A 19,372-nucleotide genomic window follows, 5' to 3' on the forward strand; every position below is an offset into this window, starting at 1 on the left:
CAAACCACATATCCAGAATCTCTCACAGTCCTGTCGTTTTCATCTTAAAAATATTTCCAAGATTAGACCCTTTCTCACCCAGGATGCTACTAAGACCTTAATACACTCATTGGTCATCTCCAGATTGGACTACTGTAACCTCCTCCTATCTGGCCTCCCCAACTCCTTTCCCTCCCCTCTCCAGTCTGTCCTCAATGCTGCTGCTTGGCTCATCTTCCTCTCAAAACGCTCTGCATCTGCCTCCCCTCTCCTACAAGCCCTCCACTGGCTCCCCTTCCCTTTTAGAACCCAATTTAAGGTTCTCACACTCACTTACAAAGCCCTCACCCAAGCCTCTCCCATTTACATCTCTGATCTCATCTCCCTTCACTCTCCTGTCCACCCTCTTCGTTCAAAAAATGCACGCCGCCTCTCATGCCAATTGACTACTTCCTCCCACTCCCGCCTCCAAGATTTTGCCCGCGCTGCTCCCCTCCTTTGGAACTCTCTCCCACTTCCCATCAGACTCTGCACCTCTCTCCAATCCTTCAAACGGGCTCTCAAGATCCACTATTTCATCAAAGCCTTCCAGCTCTCAACTTAACTTGCTGCTACTGTACATACTCCTTCCTCCCTGCCTACCCCATCTGTGTCACCCCTGTTTTCCTGTCCCTCCCCTTTAGAATGTAAGCTCCTATGAGCAGGGCCCTCTACCCTCTTGTGCTTCTCCTTACTCTACCTTCATCTACTTCTTACTCTCCACCTAACACTTGGTTGCTGTGCATTGTTGCTTATCTGGGTGTTATGGTCGCGAATGTAGCAATGTATATTATCCATGTCCTGTAATGTATTGTATTGTACTGTACTGCAAGTCACTGTTAATCAACCTATTTGTTTATGTACTTTGTAAGGTGCTGCGGAACACTTGTGGCGCCATATAAATAAATGATAATAATAATAATAATAATTATCTAGGCCATTATTGGTAAATTTTTATTGTGCTATAATTGAAAGCCTTTTGACTTATTCTATCACTGTTTGGTATAGGAATTCCAAGTGTTTGGATCGTAGATCATTGGCTATGGTGATTAAAGCAGCTGAAAGAATTATTGATGAATCTTTACCTGCTCAGAAGAGAGGTCGCTCTACCAAGCAATCGCTAGAGAAATGTTCCTGGGATGGGTCAGACTCAGTGGCGTCACTCACCCTGGTGACACCCGGTGCAGACCCATGAGTGGATAGAGTAGTGCGTGCGGGGGCGTGGCATCACAGGCAGGGGGTGTGTCCTCGCTGCCCAAACACCCATTTTAGTCACACCAGGGACTGCCCCCGGGGACCAGCCTGTGTGAAGTGCCGGCTCCCTCACTGTGTCAGGAGCTGAGTGCTGCACGTAATGCTACAGTACAGCACCTGGCTCCTGTCAATGAGGAGGAGTTGGCACTTTGGTGTCACCCCTGGGCGGGTGACACCCGGGTGCGACCCTTGTGACGTTACTGGTCAGACTAGTTCCTGGTGCTCTTACATCTAAGGAGCGCTGCCAGGGATGGACTTCCCTCTGCTGCACAGAGTCTCCTTTCCAGGCGCACCGCACTGTGGGTCTGATTCAGAGCCGGACGCTATTAGTGCTCGCTCGTTCAGAAAAAGGGGCTGGCTATTTAAATTGACCGTTCGCTCTTTGCGGTCTGTTGACGCCTCTATGTCTGAAAGAGCGAACAAAACACGCGGTCGTTATTTTGTAAAAAACGCCCCCTGGCCGCTCGCATCCTACGTCATCTCCGCTATTTATTTGATTAATCGAGTACATCGAAAGGCGTATGAACTGCTCGCAGTGCTTGTGGTTGGATTTTCCTACTGCAATCATGTGAGCAGTTCAGACTAAAAGACAACCAAGTGACGTGGTCGATGACGCTGCTTTGTTAATTATGCACACCCTTAAAACGCCCGTTTTGACCGTTTGGCACGCCTGCGTTCTGATCTCCACTCCCCGTTTTCAAGCACCTTCCCCTGTTACCACCCACAAACGCCTCACTCTGTCACTCAAATTAGCAGGCACTCGCTATTTTGCGAGCACACGATTTTCGACCGCACAGACTGGTTCGCGAAATCGTATTACAACCCATACGCATGCGCAGATGTGCGAACATCGCTCAGAACGAACGAGCAGCCGCTTACGAGCGGCTCTGAATCAGACCCTGTGATACCAACGTCCAAGTGCAAATTGCAACAACACAAGGAACATGACGTTACACGGTGCTCTAACACATTACAGACAACAGCTTAAGGTAATCTATGACAGACCCTCACACTGCATGACCCATCTAACCCTGGGCAAATTGCTCTCATCCAAACTCCAGTAGGTTTTGATAAACTAGCCACAGCTATTCGCGGCAATAAGAAATGATGGATAACCTGAATGTATCACTAAGCACACGTGGGGTCAGGGGCTCCCCAGCATGTACGGCAGCCTTTTGCTGGTGAGGGTGTCTGCAGACCCATTTACCAGCAATTTCTGATGTAAGTAGCCCGCTGGCTACTGGCAGGGGCGCCGAGAGGGGGGGGGCAATGCTCCCCCAATCTCTTACGTCATAGCAGCCCAGCACACGCTGCTGTGTGCTGGGCTGCACTGGGAGACTGCTCGCAGCTGCTCAAGCAGCAGCCGGAGCAGTCTACTATGCCTATGGGGGGAGCGATCACGCTGATTGCGCCCCCCATTGGCTGTGCGCCCCCCTCCCCAGCGCTCAGCTCTGCTAAGCGGAGCTGCAAAAATGATGTTTTTATTTATCCCCGATGGGGGCGTGATCACGCCTCCCGGGATTATGGCCACGCCCCTGTCACCTGGGCCCGGCGCTGGAGATGGCGGTATAGTGTTCATTCTAGCACCCTGCATCTGTCACAACCCCTGCATTTCCTCTTTCCTGCCTGGGGTGTCTCTCTCTGCTCTGGTGCTTCTAGCACACTCTGCTCTGTATCTCAGCAGCTTGTTGCCTCAGCGGGTTCCGGACTATAGACAGACAGTAATTAGTTAGACAATGTCTAGATAGACACCAGATGTTAGACAGTTAATAGTTAGACAAGGATAAAAGTTCGACACAGACAAAAGTCAGACACACTAAAGTGAGACATGTAAAAAGTTTGACAGGTACAAAAGATCGACAGGGTCAAAGGTTCGACATGAAAAAGACACAAAAATGGTCGGCACATTTTTTTTTTTTTTTTAGGATTAGGTTTAGGGTTAGGGTTAGGCACTTACTGGAGGGTTAGGGTTAGGCACTTACCCCCACGGTTAGGCACTTACCCAGACAGTTAGGGTTAGGCACCAGGAGGGAGGGTTAGGGTTAGGCACCAAGGGGAGGGCTAGGGTTAGGGTGAAGATTAGGGCTAAAAAAAAAAAAAAAAAAAAAATTGTTGTCCATTTTCGTGTCGTCCATTTTCATGTCGAACTTTTGACCCTGTCGACCTTTTGTACCTGTCAAACTTTTCACATGTCTAATTTTAATGTGTCTGACTTTTGTTTGTGTCTAACTTTTTTCCCTGTCAAACTATTGAATGTCTAACATCTGGTGTCTAACTAAGTACTGTCTATCTCTTATACCACACTCGCCTCAGCTGAGTGTGCTAGTAGCACCATAGCAGAGATCGACACCCCTGGCAGGAAAGTGGAACTGCACGGGTTGTGACAGGTGCAGGGTGCTAGAATGAACACTAGTGTTAGCTGTCAGGGAGCATTCCGTAGCTTGGTATAGCCATAGAAATGGGGGCCGTTTCTGCTGTCAACAATGGAGTGACCGTGGTAGATTTCGGAGATATCGGCTCTAGTCCCTCCGTGCTTCATTTCGGGGAATCTTTATATATTTGTGGGTAGCGCCCCCAAAATGTGTGTTTTTGGGGATATCCCCCAAATATTATGATAAGCAGGCCCCTTATTTTTCCTATGTGACGAAAAATGGTGCACAAAAAGGTTTTTTTTTTTTTTTTAAATGTACCCAACTCTTTTTTTTTTTTTCAAGACCAGATGCCTCACTAACAAAAACAGACTCCTCACATGGTCCCACATACAGTAGATGCATGTCCTATGGAAAGTTACCATCAGGTGTAGGGTGACGCAAACAGCTGCACCCGCTGCCTAGAGTTCCTCCTTGGGTAGAGCTGTACTATGAGAGACAGGCTCCTGTTCCACAACACGTAATAAAGCTGTGGGGGCCTCGTTCTAGAGAGACCATAAACCCTCTCGTCAGGTGACCTCAGCTACAGCCGTGTCACGTTATGGAAACTATGCTCTACAGAGCATCCACCTAGATAATTTATTGCGCTGGTTTACGTCACAGACCTTTGGGGGAACCAAGTGGGAAACAGGAGATTGTACGGGGAAACTGTGATGTTACTTCACTTAAGTTGACTTTAACCGCAGTCAAGAGAACCCCTTTTATGTGCTTATTTTTTTTCACATATACTGTAACTGAGAACTACAGTAGAACTGCAAAAAGAGGGAGGATCTGCTTAATTTATATTGCACAGCCTTTTATCATATTTGTCTACCCTCCAGAATGTTCGGAAGACTCCTAAATTTTAGGAAGCTCTCCGGGCTCCCAGGAGAGCCGGTCATCCTCCTGCATCCCGTCCACTTCCTAGTAAAATGGGCGGGGTGAGGGGCGTGATCACGTGATTCTCAATGAATCGCACTATGCTGTAAATGGTGGCATTGTCCCACCCACAGGGTGGCCACCTGGCATCTCCTTTCCGGTATCTCCCCGTCCTGGGGAGGTCAGAAGGAAAGTAGGTTTGTACAGTATTATACACATATAAGTTATCTTCCAAAGCTGTGAATGGAGATAAAGTACCAGCCAATCAGCTCCTAACTGCCATGTCACCGGTTGTGTTTGAAAAATGACAGTTAGGAGCTAGTTGGCTGGTACTTTATCTCCGCCCACTTTATCTCCATTCAACGATTAGTAAATAGACCATTCTCTCTCTGATGTCCAATATAAATTTCATAGCCCACAACAGATATATAGTAATACAATACAGAACACATGTGTGTTGTCTAGTAGTGCAAAGGGCATGCCCAACAGATGTACAATGATAAATTACAGAACCCACCTCTGATGACCAGTGATATACAGTAAAGCAGAGTCCTCCTCTACTGTCAAGTAAAACCAGGCAGATCCCCACTGATACTGTGTAGGCTGAGGATAGTAAATGTCAAACTGGCTGCTGAGCATTAACAGCCACCAACAATTAAGGATGGATATCGACCACCAATGTTTAGCAAACATCGATGGTTTGCAACAGCTTCAATGTTTCTCTGCCATCAATGGTCGAGATCCAATAGAGACACTGCAATTGTTTTCCCTATTGCATTCCGTCTGCTGGGTCCATACATACAAAACGATTCTGTTTTTTCCCAATTTCACGATTCTCCAATCTACCAATACATTACAGACAGTTTTCAGTGATTTGTAGATCATTTTCAGCAAATAACAGATCTGCCAATCATGAAAGGTTCATCCTTTTACTAGTAACGGTTGGAAAATCAGCTGATTGTTACCATACACTAGCAATCTACAGCCCCGATTGGTCAGTGAAATTCAACATGTTGAACAACCTGATTTACTGATTCCGACCACATTTTTGGTCAGAATCGGCAATCAGTGAAAGCCATACCCTGCCAATTTTTTGGGGACAATCATCTGCAATCTTTGATTATGTGTCGGCCCCTTTAGGACCACCCTCCCATCATCCATACCTTAACCCCCACCTTACTTCTCTGCTTGGCCAACTGCTGTCACGTGTCTTCACTTGTGTCACCCACTGAGGGGGGGATGCATGACGCATTACAGTCGTGATGCAACGCATTCCGCCGGTCTATGCATGTATGCCGGCGTCGGTATGCATGATGATCCCTGCAAAGGACCGCTCTGTCAGTAAGAGCGGCCCTTTGAGATGGAAGGGCTTCCGGGTCTATGAACCAGAAGCCCCTCCGGCGTCCTTTTGCGCATGCACAGAAGGACATGCGTGCCGCGAGGGGTGCTGGGAGGGATCCGATCTCGGCAGAGAGAAGCCCATAGAAGCCTCTATGGGTAACGCCATCAGGAGGATGGCGTTAACCACCGCAACCAAGCCCCGTAGGTCATCACATTCCAGGGCTTGGTGCATATGAAAAATGCAGTCAAACCGGCATTTCTCGAAGGTTTGACCGCATTTTTCCCATTGATGCATCCCGCCCTTTGATGGTTTTCCGTTGATGTTTTCCTGCCACCAATGGAAAGTATCCATGAAGCTATCAATGAAGACCTACATGGCAAATCACTAGTTGTCACTACTGACAATGCTGTATGCTTTTTCCTGGTGACACAGTGGTCAGCATTGCTGCCTCACTTCATTGAGGTCACAAGTCCAGTTCTAACCAGGGCCTGAATAGTAGGTAATAGATTGTAAAATCGACTGGGGCATGGACTGATGTGAATGATTAAGGGCCATATTGCACAGATGGTGTAATGGTTAGCATTAGTGCCTCACAGCACTGAGGTCATTGGTTCGATACCCACTACGGCCCTAACTGTGTGGAGTTTGTATATTCTCCCTGTGCTTGCGTGGGTTTCCTCCGGTTTCCTCCCACACTCCAAAAATATACTAGTAGGTTATTTGGCTGCTAACAAAATTACCCCTAGTGTGTATGTGTGTGCGCATGTGATAGGGAATATAGATTGTAAGCTCCACTGGGGCAGGAACGGATGTGAATGGATGAATATTCTCTGTACAGCGCTGCGGAATATGTGTGCGCTATATAAATAACTGGTAATAAATAAAATAATAATAAAATAATATTCAATTGGGCTGAGAAAACCCGTTATTTTCGCCGTTTTCACTTTTCCCCGTATTCAATTTCAAAGACTTTTCGCAGGTGCGAAAAGTCTTTGCCAAAATCCATGGATAAGTTTTCACCATAGAATAGGTGGCGAAAAAAAGTGCAGAATTGGGGTCTTGAGGTACAAGCTAAAAAAAAAACCCCGTACCCCTTGGACTGTCCCCCAAAGGTATTCTGTGTCAAAAATGTTTTTTCTACAGGACACCGCCAAAAAAGTGCTTTTGTTTTGGGGGCAAAAAAAAAAGTTGGGGGACAAACTTTTAAACTAGCGATATAGACTGTGTGGGGGGGGGGGGATTCCCAAGTATGCCCCAGGTGTTTTTTTGAATGCGGTTGGCTACGGCAGGTGGATTTTTAACGATTTTTAAAAGTTCATTTTAGGGACTTAAAAATATGCTTGCACCCATTTTGATGTACCCCAAATTTGATGGGACTAGTTATTTTCCCCCAAAAAAGTTGCTAAATGCTATTATTCGCCAAAGACGCATAAAAGCACCTGTAGAGACCGTTTAAAGACCCCAAATACCGAACTTTTATCAGGGATTTTTGGGGGTACCCATAGTGATCAACCATGTTAGTGCATCTTTTGGGGGGTGACAGGCTGATTTCCCCAAAAGTGACAGGACTTTTCACTACTTACCTTTTCGCCGGGTCCCATTTTCGCCTATTGGAAATTGAATACGGGGATACGCGGGCACGCGCCTGATACTTTTTCCCCCAGAAAAGCTCAGATGACGGCGAAATGTCCTTCAATGAATTTTTCACCTCAAATTGAATATGGCCCTATATAGTCTTTGTAGAGCACTGTATAAATGACTTAATGAATATCTATATGAATAACTTAATAAATAATCAATCAGTTTTTTGTCAGTGCTGTGTAGTGAACATCACAAAGCAGTTGGAGCTGTTTCTCATCTATATCCCAATGTTGGATATCCCAACGTAACCACCGGTATCTCCAGCGCGGTAATACATGTAAAAAACTATAATGAAAAATAAGTTTAAACAAAGTTTGTGAAGAGACTTCTAGAGTCTTTGTGCCCACTGGCCAGATACCAGCCCTAACTATAGTACCAATAATTTGCAACCTTGAAAAGTGAAAGGGCACTGATACATAGCAAGATAAACAATAATACAAATAATAATAATAATAATAATAATACTAATAATACTAATTATAATACTACTACTAATAATAATAATACTAATACTAATAATAATACTAATAATAATAGCCAAATAAAGACTTTTTTGCATAAAATGTTATCCACACAATGTAGCAATACGGTATGGGCCTGATGGGCGCTAATGTGATCGCACCTGCGATTTCGCACAGAACGCACCTGCGAAAATCTGCTAATAGTTGGCCTACCAAAGCATAAGGACGCCCACTGCTGCCTGCACTCATCTCCGTATGACATCGCTTACCTGCATAAATATCAGTAACATTGACGCACATCGAGCAGCCATCTTGGCCTTGCGGCAGGTCTGACCAGCTGCAAACACTGCAGCTCTCCTGACACACAGAGAGCTCTCATGCCGCGTATGTAATCGCAATGGCTGATTTATGCATGCCCGTGGAATGGCGTTTAAACGGTCAGACGCGCCTGCATTTTTCTGACTACACCCCTGTTACCACCATCAAATGCTGACTACTGTACCTGTCACTCACTTTGCGAATGGATGGATTCTCTGTGCGGACGGAATCGCAAGACAATTGCAGTGCGTGCGCAGTGCAGCTTATACGCATGCACAATGGCAAACAATCGCTCGTTCTGCGCCATTGCGGCCGTCTCTGAATCAGGCCCTATATACATATTCGTATTAATAATGGATGTAGGATGCAGACCCTACACCTAAAGTATACTTACCTTGCTCTGGCAAGTGGGTTCCTCCTCCTCCTCCACGGTGTCATCTACCCAGTAATATCTTGCTCTCATGTGTGCACGCGCCATCTTCCCGAATGGAATACCACTGGGAAAACGGCGCCGCAGAGGAGGAGGGAACCACTTCACTTGCCGGACCAAGGTAAGATGCGGAGATGGGGGGCTCGTCGGAGAAGGCCTACTGCACACAGGCAATCTCAGGTGTTAATACGCCCCAGGCTATATACGCTTCTATAAGTGATTTGAAATGCAAATTAGAATCATACACAATCTATAATAAATTCTCCTGCAAATATTTTATTTACAAAATAAAAAAATCTTGTTAGTAGTTTTAATTCTAAAGGGAGGGAGCTGTATCCACCCTCCTAAAGAGGACAGGTGTAGACGTTGCCATAGCAACCAATCAGCTTCTAGCTGCCATTTTATAGAATGTTCTTGATAAATGAAAGCTAGAAGCTCATTGGCTGCTATGGGTAACTTCTCCACTCGTCCTCTACAGAAGGCTTTGATACATCTTCCCCCTAAATCAGTTGTGTAGTTGCTGCTGTAACGCCACAATACATGAGGGACACCGACTAGACCAGGGGTTCCCAACCACGGTCCTCAAGGCACACTAACAGTCCAGGTTTTAAGGATAGCCATACTTGAGCACATGCAACTTAATTAGTACCTCAGTTATTTTGATTAAACCATCTGTGCTTTAGCATGGATATCACCAAAACCAGGACTGTCAGTGTGCCTTGAGGACCGATGTTCGGAATCACTGCACTAGACCCTTTAATCATCTGGAGCAAAACTGGCACCATTACAAAGGGTTCCATCTTGTGACACAAAACAAAACGTGGGGGCATAAAAACCAGGCTGAGCAAAAGGCGATATCAGTGTTTCGGGACACTTTGCAGTTTGTTGTCGCTTCACAAATGTTCTCGTGCAAAACTCGCAGCTATATAAGATCGACTTTTAGAGACAACTTATACTTCTGATCCCTGCCAGACGTTTCCCCAGTGGAGCTTTGTAATGGTGCGGCCTAAATTAGTAGTAAAAAGGGAACATACCACAGTACAAGGACAGCGTGTCATATTACCTGCTGGCCGCATGTCTGAAAATAGAATACATGCATACAGTACATACACTCGGAGATTTGTCTGCTGTATGTTTGTGCAGCAGAGAAAGTCAGCAAGTGGAAAATATATGTAAAAGGACAACATAACAATGTGGGGTCTATGTACTAAGCGTTGGAGAGAGATAAAGTGAACGGAGATAAAGTACCAGCCAATCAGCTCCTAACTGCCATGTCGCAGGCTGTTTGAAAAATTACAGTTAGGAGCTGATTGGTTGGCACTTTATCTCCATCCAAGGCTTAGTACATAGACACCTTTATACGTACACGTAGCAGTGTCTGACAGTTCAAAATGGTAAAAATTGTGTTTATTCAGTCTAAAAATGATCATTTATCGTACATCTCCATTGTATGGAATAAACGCATGGGTTTGCTTCTCAATTCCCAGTCGTGCTTTTGTATATTATATTTACTAAGTAGTAGTTTTTATATATAATGATGTGTATGTAACAAAGTTATACAGTACACTCCATTATGTGAGCCTTCAAAACAAATAATGACATCATAGAGGGTGTCACCTGACACCCGTTACATTGGGACGATAAGTGTTCATCTTTTTTGTCAAGCACATAAAAAATGGGTGTATTGCACCTATTTAAGGAATATTGACAATATAAGAGCTAGTAGAGGAAAGATGTGAAGCCTCCTGTGAAGGAAAATCAGCTTAAGTGGTCATCATTACGCAAATTAAAACCATAATTGGGGTATATTTACTAAAGGGAGCGTTTTTAGAAGTGGAGATGTTGCCCATAGCAACCAATCATATATATACTAGCTATTATCTTCTAGAAGGAGCTAGTAAAATGTTAAGTGGAATCTGATTGGTTGCTGTCGGCAACATCTCCACTTCTAAAAACTCTCACTTTAGTTAATATACCCCTTATTGTACAGAGCGGAGGCAGCCATTTTGTGGGCTGAAGACATTTTATGAATGTGCAACCTATCAAGTACCTCATGTTTGTCTTTATATTATATTACAGTACGTGCAGGTCTACAGTAGATGTGTTTTATCTGAGGTAGGTTAAAGGCATTCCTGACCAATATTAGATATTTAGGGCACAGCTATACAGTAACTTGCATTGTAGTTTTTCTCACCTTTAATACTGTCGTTTGTGGTTGCTGTCTCTGTGCTCTTTTCCCTCCTGACCCTCTTTCCTTCCTCTGGTGGAAAGACCTCATTCCCATCCGGCATCTTCGGTTCAGCATTTTTCCCACCCTTTGTTTCAATTCCGTTTGATTTGAATTTTTTCTTTACCATTCTGCTCTCAGAGTTCTTCTCACATAAACTTGTGGACCTCATGAAGTGTGCTGGGGAGCTGGCTCCTTTAGTCTGGTCTTGGGTGCTGGTGTCAGCCTGGACAGACCCTGCCCCTCTGATTGTACCAGGGACTCTGCACACTTGTGACAGCTCGGTGGAATTTGGAATGTAATCCCTGACACGCCGTGATGGTGCTTTCTCCATTTCAGTTGAATTATTATGCCTGTTAACCATCATCTTCACAAGGCTTAACGTTTCACTGCTCTTACTGCGACAGATCAAAGGTTTTTTAGCTGGATCTCCTTGGTAATGTTCCACAACAATTTTACCATTGATTTCCTGATCCCCTTTATTAAATGACGAACAAATGCTGCTTAGTGAAAAATGTCGGGCGACTTTTTTCTTGATATTCAAGTCCTTGGCTTGGTGGATCGAGACACTTAACTCCGTTGGCGCTGCTTTGATGTGACGGACTGAGTTAGTTCTTAGGGTATCATCGGCAGAAGCTTTGTTGTCAACCATTAAAACACTAGATTGGCCGCTAGTTTTCGAGCACTTGTTCGCACCATTTAAGACATTGGGTTTTTTAGCCATATCGATTGTGGTACTTTCTTCTGTCACTTGGCCGCATAGATCATCCAGTGTTGTTGTGGCGACATCGATATGGGCATTGCTGAGTGAATTTGTAATTCCGTGTGAGTTCTCGCTGTGCAGGCAGCCTGGCCTTCTCTCGCAAACATTCAATGTATTAGTTGTGCTGAACTGCCTGCTGTCTTGACATTTTATGTTCGAAATAGGTTTATCCCTTGTCCCACATACATGGGAATCAATGTCCACAATTTGTGTCCCACTTTCCAGTTTGTTATCTGCAATTTGTGAACCATGGGCTTGCGTTTCCACTTCTTTATCAGCAGTTTGTGATTCATTAGCCACAATTTGCAGTTTGTTATGTGTAATTTGTGATCCATTGGGGCAAATTTCAAGTTCGTTAAGCACAGTTTTTGACTCATTAGCCACAATTTCCAGATTGTTTCCTGGAATTTGTGATCCATTAGCCACAATTTCCAGTTCATTATCCAGAATGTGTGACCCATTAGACACAATTTCCATTTTGTTATTCACAATTTGTGATCCATTAGCTACAATTTCCAGTTCGTTATTCACAAATTGTGATGCATTAGCCACAATTTTCAGTTCGTTAGCCACAAATTGTGATCCATTAGCCACAATTTCCAGTTCATTATCCAAAATTTGCGAACTATTAGACACAATTTCCAGTTCGTTCTCTACAATTTGTGATCCATTAGCCACAATTTCCAGTTCATTATCCAAAATTTGCGAACTATTAGACACAATTTCCAGTTCGTTATCTGTTATTTGTGATACATTAGTCACAATTTCCAGTTCATTATCTGCAATTTGTGACCCATGATCAACAATTTCTAGTTCATTATCCAAAATTTGTGACCCATTAGACACAATTTTCAGTTCGTTAGTCATAATTTGTGATCCATTAGCCACAATTTCCAGTTCATTATCCAAAATTTGTGAACTATTAGACACAATTTCCAGTTCGTTAGCCACAATTTGTGATCCATTAGCCACAATTTCCAGTTCATTATCCAAAATTTGTGAACTATTCGACACAATTTCCAGTTCGTTAGCCACAATTTGTGACCCATTAGACACAATTTCCAGTTCATTATCCAAAATCTGTGAACTATTAGACACAATTTCCAGTTCGTTAGCCACAATTTGTGACCCATTAGACACAATTTCCAGTTCGTTTTCAGCAAATTGTGATATATTAGTCACAATTTCCAGGTCATTATCCACAATTTGTGATCCATTAGCCACAATTTCCAGTTCATTATCCACAATTTGTGACCCATTATCAACAATTTCCAGTTCGTTTTCAGCAAATTGTGATATATTAGTCAAAATTTCCAGTTCATTATTCACAATTTGTGATCCATTAGCCACAATTTCCAGTTCATTATCCAAAATTTGTGAACTATTAGACACAATTTCCAGTTTGTTATCCACAGTTTGCGATCCACTAACCACAATTTCCAGTTCGTTATCCAAAATTTGTGAACTATTAGACACAATTTCCAGTTCGCTATCCAAAATTTGTGATCCACCAGCCACAAATTTCAAATCTTTATCCACAAATTGCAAACCAGTATTGATTATTTCCGTTCCCTTATCTACAACTTGTGGCCCATTGACCATAATTTCATTTCTTATACAGTTTCCAAAAGCCGTGGGCAATTCAGGTGGCTCTCCATCTTCGATGACATTATTACATTTTACACTGATATAGTCTTGGTGTTTTCCCAACATTAATCTCTCATTTGGATTTTCAGTCTGTGATTTTTTGGTCTCTTCCAATCCCCATATTTTAGCATCTACTTCTATCTTCTTACTTCCTCCATTCGATTGGTCAAAACTCTCTGGGGAGCACACACTTTCTTTCAGAAAATGTATTAGCTGTATAACAGGAAGACAGAAGACTATATTAAAAAGTAACATGGACATTAATCATCCAAACCTGCCATGCACATTTACATATTCTAGAACTTTTAAATGAGTTCCCCCAGGACTGCCTGTCCAGCTTGTGAGTAGCGGCGAGCGCTTCCTGATTTTTACAGGGGCCTTAACTAGGGGAATGTGAGTGGTGCCATCATGCAGGGCCCTTGGGATGAGACCATCATGCATCTGGCTAGCAGGGTGTCTGGAACGCAGGGTCAGTTTACAAGAGAAAAGGGCCCGTGAGCAGCCTCCGTGTGTGCAGAGCAGTATACTCTGGCTTGGTACCAGAGTCTACTGCGCATACGCAGGTCTCTTGGAAAATGGCGCCTGTACCTTATTCCTGGGGACATCTCTAGTGCTCATGTGCAAATCACTGGGAAAATGGCCACCGCACAATTTTCCCTGTGATTTTTGCTGCTCTGCAGCTCCATGCTGCCAGCAGATGCAGGACTCCGAAGACTGCAGAGAGGTAAGTATAACTATATGGGTGCAGGGTGTGCGATGTGGGTCCCCCTGGACCCAGGAGCCTGTGTGCTTTGCACACCCTGCACCCGTTATAGATGTGCCATTGCTGGAATGGCACCCTGCAGCCAGTAAGTTTATTATAGCTATGTATAGGTTTATTGTGAACTTGTCTATAGGTGTCCTGTTTGATTTCCCATGTACTAGGTAATTTTGCCGTATGTTCCATCCGCTATGTACACTGCTACAGAACCCTTGTGCTGCCTAATATAAATAAAAGATAATATAATAATAATGAACTTCTTGGTGGTCCAGCACATCGGAACTAGTCGATAATTTCATAACTCATATAAACACTTTAAATCAAAACACTAGAAATGACAAATTAAAAAAGAGGAAACTATGGTACTTTCCCATGTCAGCATTGTGCATCATACAATACTATAATCCTAGGAGGTGTATGTACTATAATATAACACCCGAGTAAAAACATAAACTGTAAAAAAAAGGGGGATTTTCTACATATGAGAGAGTAAAAGTAATCCCTCTTATGAAGTGTTCCTGTGAGAAGGGCTAAATCGGGGACACATGGAGAAAAACAAGAACACGAGTAGCAGAACGGAAAAGTCATTTTGGAAATTTTGATATGACAAAAAAATACCAGGAGTATAAGAGAAGATGTATTTAGTTTTGTATTTTAGAAGCCAGACATAATATTGTGTTATTAAGATGGTATAATATACTGTACAAGAAATTAAACCACCTTTTGCAAAAGGATTATCTGGCTAACGGGGTTACCCGCAAATTTTAAGTATCCCCTGTGTGTGTCTCCAAAGGAACGCACCTTAGGGATGGCCATCGTTAGGTAGCCATCGATGGTACCATTGGTGGTTATCATCGATGGTATAAAACCATTTATGGGGAAACCATCAATGGTTTTAACCATGATGGTCATCCCTGCTCTATGACATACTGGGCTGCCGACCAATCAGAACTGAGGGGTGGGGCTTCACAAGTACATCAGGAGGCGGAGCTAGGCTCCGTATCCTTGCAATAATGAAAAAAAAACAAAACATCAGGGGTCTCTCTGCCATCGATGGTGGAAAACCACTGGTTCTCCGCCATCAATGGCAAGACTATTTGACATCGGCTGTTGACAATCGAGTTTTGTAGCCATCGATGGATAATAGCCATCCCTAGTTCACTTCAGTTTCTGTCACACACACCTGGACACTTCACACTGTTTCTGCCATTCATCAAAATACATGGGGGAGAAGTGGTATCAGTGCACATAACGATACCACTTCTTCCCCATATCGCTAGGTAATACATTTACCCCATGATTTGATGTATTCCCTGCATTATTAGTAGGTTACATACTGTACGTTAATTTTAAAACTATAGGAAGAGGAAGAGATTGGCTTTTGGCTAGTAACTTGCCTCAGCTTCAGGTATAGATGATTATGCTGAGGGGCTTAAAGGTGCCCCCAGTAGGCAATGGGCTGTCATCTGGTCCACTCGCCAAGAGGCCGGCTGCCATAGCCCGAGGTGCCATGTGCTCATGGTGCTGCCTGAGCCACGTCTGCTCAAAAAGGCACCAGTGATGGACCACACCTTTGCACTAAGTATGGAATCTTTCACTTTGCCCTTGCCCACAAGTTCTCAAACTTGGTCCTCAGGACCCCAAACAGTGCATGTTTTCCATGTCTCCTCACAGAATCACAAGTGAAATAATTAGATCACCTGTGGATCTTTTAAAATGTGTCCGTGAGTAATGAATACACCTGTGCACCTGCTGGGTGAACTGGAAAACTTGATCTGTGTGGGGTCCTGTGGACCAAGTTTGAGAATCACTGCCCTAGCCTTATGGCTTAAAGCATACTTGCCAACTCTCCCTGATTGTCAGGGAGACTCCCTGAAATAGTAGCTATCTCCCTGTCTCCCTGAAGAGTGCAGCAATCTCCCTGATTGCACCTTACCTCAATTATGAAGCTGTTATATTAAAAAAAAACAGAGATATATACATTCATATGGGATCATTAGTATCATTTCCCTACATTGGTTATAAGCAATGATCCCTATGGCTACATGCATTTTCTGTTACAGGCATTTTCTGATAAGTATCAGTGTGTTTTCATCAACAAGTAGATCTTACTAACTGCTTTGGGGCTCATGTACATATGGATGTAAGTCAGTATTATGACACGCCCCTCAGATGTAGCAGTACACGCCCATCACATGTATGACACGCCCCTCAGATGTAGCAGTACACGCCCATCACATGTATGACACGCCCCTCAGATGTAGCAGTACACGCCCATCACATGTATGACACGCCCCTCAGATGTAGCAGTACACGCCTACTTTAACTCTGCGCTCATAGGTGCTGCTTTCACAATCTCCCTGAAATGCTTTTTCAAAAGTAGGCAAGTATGAGTAAGGCTGAGGCCTATGGGGCATATTCAATTGAGCGCGAGGTTTAGCAAGGTGAAAAACCTTGCGCCCCTCGCACCCAAGTTTGAAATACGCTCTTCTGATACCCACGGTATCCAGATATAAAAATAGTGGTCACTGGGTTTTCAGGTCTGAAAAAAAAAAAAAAAAGTATTCTTCACTTACCTGCCCGGGGGTCTCCGTGGCTCCTGGTGGCCTCCCCTCTATCTTGTTACTGGAGAGGGGGCTGCTGGGAGTCCCGGGGTTCCTGGGAGGCTCCAGGGGCTGGTTGGAGGGGCAAGGGCTGCTGGGAGATGTATTTCTCCCAGCGCCCATTCCGGAGGCCACACGGACACTACGGGGGAACACTGACAGTGGGGGTCACACACACTTATACACATACACACTCCCTCGTACACACAAACACCACACACACTGACATACTCACCCTGCTGCAGAAGACCCGGCTTCCGACGCTGGATACAGAAGAAGATGCAGGAGACAGCGTTGCAGAAGGGTAAGTAATTAAGGACTACTTAAGCTAATTGGAAACTTCCAATTGCTTAATTAGTCCTAAGAGGTAGGGGGCGTCGGGGTCCCAGAGCATGTCCCACTGATTTATCCTAAAATTAATGATTTTAGGAAAAATCACACTTGCTCTGAGGTTGCGTGAAAAAAAACCTCCCGACAGTGAAAAAAGAAAAAACCCTAATTGAATAGAAAGATCCTGCACTTACAGGAAATACCTCACACCCAAATAAATATGCCCCTATGTATTTATTTTTGCATTAGCACCTTTTTGGCACTTCACCAGGTCTTTTTATGTTTTATCATTATGTGCTCGTGTCTTTCACGTTTGTGGGGTTTTGGGTATAGACCCTAATGGGCCGCCCTCTTCCCAAGTCATCTGAGGAGGGAAACTTGAGCACCCTTGCCCCCTCTGGGACCTTTTTGCTCTGGGGGTTGGGGGGGATCAAGGGGACCCCCTCGCATCGGCAATGGGGGACCAGAAGATTCCTATTTCCCCTCAATGGGGCCTCTTGGTTCCCAGGGGATGGGGGAAATGGGCCCTATTTTTATACCCAAGTCCCCACCACAGTTATCACAGCGCACTGGGTGATTAGAGCATGCACCTCTGGCTAAAACAATTGAAAAATTAGTTTTAATACTAACATATTCAATGTGAGGCGAAAACCTGTTATCGGTGATGATTTATCGCCAATGACGTAATTTTCACCTGTTTGCATTATGCCCGTATTAAATTTCAAAGACTTTTCGGCGGTGCGAAAAACAGGGATAAGTTTTCTGCAGCCATTAACTGGCGAAAAAAAGTGCAGAATTGGGGTTTAGGGGTGCAGGCTTAAAAATAAATAGCCTGGACCCCTGGGAATGGCCCCTCAAATTAATGTATGTAAAAAAAGTACAAATAAAAATAGGGACACGCCAAAAAATTTACTTTAATTTGGGGGTAAAAATAATAATAATTAGGGAACACACTTCTAAATATGCGATAATAAATCCAGAGGGGTTTCAAAGTATGCAGCAGGTGTTTTCTTCATTGCAGGGGAGTAGCATTTTTGAAGAATTTAAAAAAATCATTTTAGGGACTTAAAAATATGCTTGCACCCCTTTTCATATACCCCAAATTTGATGGGCATAGTTATTTTTCCCCCAAAAAAAACTGCTAAATGGTCGTCTGCATCACCTTCTCCACAGGCCCATTTATGCACCTGCCGCAGCTATTTAAAAACTCGACTTCCCTTCAGCAGGCAAAAACGGGTACCCATAGTGGGGGTCATTCAGACCCGCTGGCGAGCGCAGTACGCTCGCGAACGGGTCGATGGTGCCGAATTGCGCATGCGCACGATGGAGGGAGCTCTGTTGTGTGCATGCGCGAGACTCGAATAACGACGGCCAAGCCGTCGTTATGGGTCTTGCACCAAAGGGGGCATGCTGTCGATGGTGAGTGACAGCACGCCCCCTTTGGAGGGTGTGGCTGCCAGACGGAGGCATTCCCATGGGAACGCCTACCGTCTGAGTCCGGCCCCCCTGACATCAGTAGTGATGTCAGTGGGAGTGCCCTTGGCTCTGATAGAGCCAAAATCACTCCAGGGCTTGCGGTCACCGAGACCCTACCGCAGGGTCTCGTCGCAAGCCCGATGGTCGCGATGGTCTTGACCATCGCGACCATCATCATGGACGCTCGCTATAGCTGTGGGTGGTAACCCACAGCTATGCGAGCGTCCATGAGGCCGCTCCAAGTTGAGGGAGGAGGGCCCTGATTCAGAGCGAGCGCTCTGGTCAGAGCGTCCGGCTCTGAATCAGGCCCAGTGATCCCCCATGTCTGGACATCTTTAGGGGGGGTCAAAGAATGATTTCCCGAAAATTCCTTTTTTCTTCGCCACTCCAAGTTTTGCGGGGTCCCGTTTTCGCGTCCTTTGAAATTGAATACAGGGAATATCGGGCACGTGCGCGATACTTTTCCGCCTGGAAAACAGGCGAAGGAGGCGAAAAGTCTGGACTTTTCGCCTCAAATTGAATACGGGCCTTATATGGCTATAATGTGAAGATTAATATCTACTTCTGGAAGGTGTAAAAAAAACCTATTTATATGCTGCATATTATATAGTGATTTTTATATGTGGAATAATGCAATATAGAGACTTGTACTGTGAATTGCATTGCAGGGTTTTCCTTGTCTATATTAACTGAACCTATCGAAGATTTAGGGGTCTAGTTACTAAGCAGTGTTAGGAGACAGAGTGATAAGGTGCCAGCCAATCAGTTCCCAACTGTCATTTTTAAAAAAACAGCCTGTGAGATGGCAGTGAGGA

The 19,372-nt window shown here is 44.4% G+C and overlaps 1 protein-coding gene across 1 annotated transcript in view; it reads right to left on the minus strand.

Moving 5' to 3' along the window:
- Positions 1-19,372, minus strand: part of ALPK2 (alpha kinase 2) — a 124,978-nt gene that overhangs the window by 49,919 nt on the left and 55,687 nt on the right. Inside the window, exon 3 of the mRNA XM_088476475.1 lies at positions 10,946-13,601. Within this exon, the coding sequence (XP_088332601.1) occupies positions 10,946-13,601 (2,656 nt within the window). The remainder of the gene's footprint in view (positions 1-10,945; positions 13,602-19,372) is intronic.

This window comes from Taudactylus pleione, unplaced genomic scaffold (assembly GCF_031769625.1).
Source record: "Taudactylus pleione unplaced genomic scaffold, aTauple2 ptg000189l, whole genome shotgun sequence".
In the NCBI taxonomy this organism is placed as follows: Eukaryota; Metazoa; Chordata; class Amphibia; order Anura; family Myobatrachidae; genus Taudactylus; species Taudactylus pleione.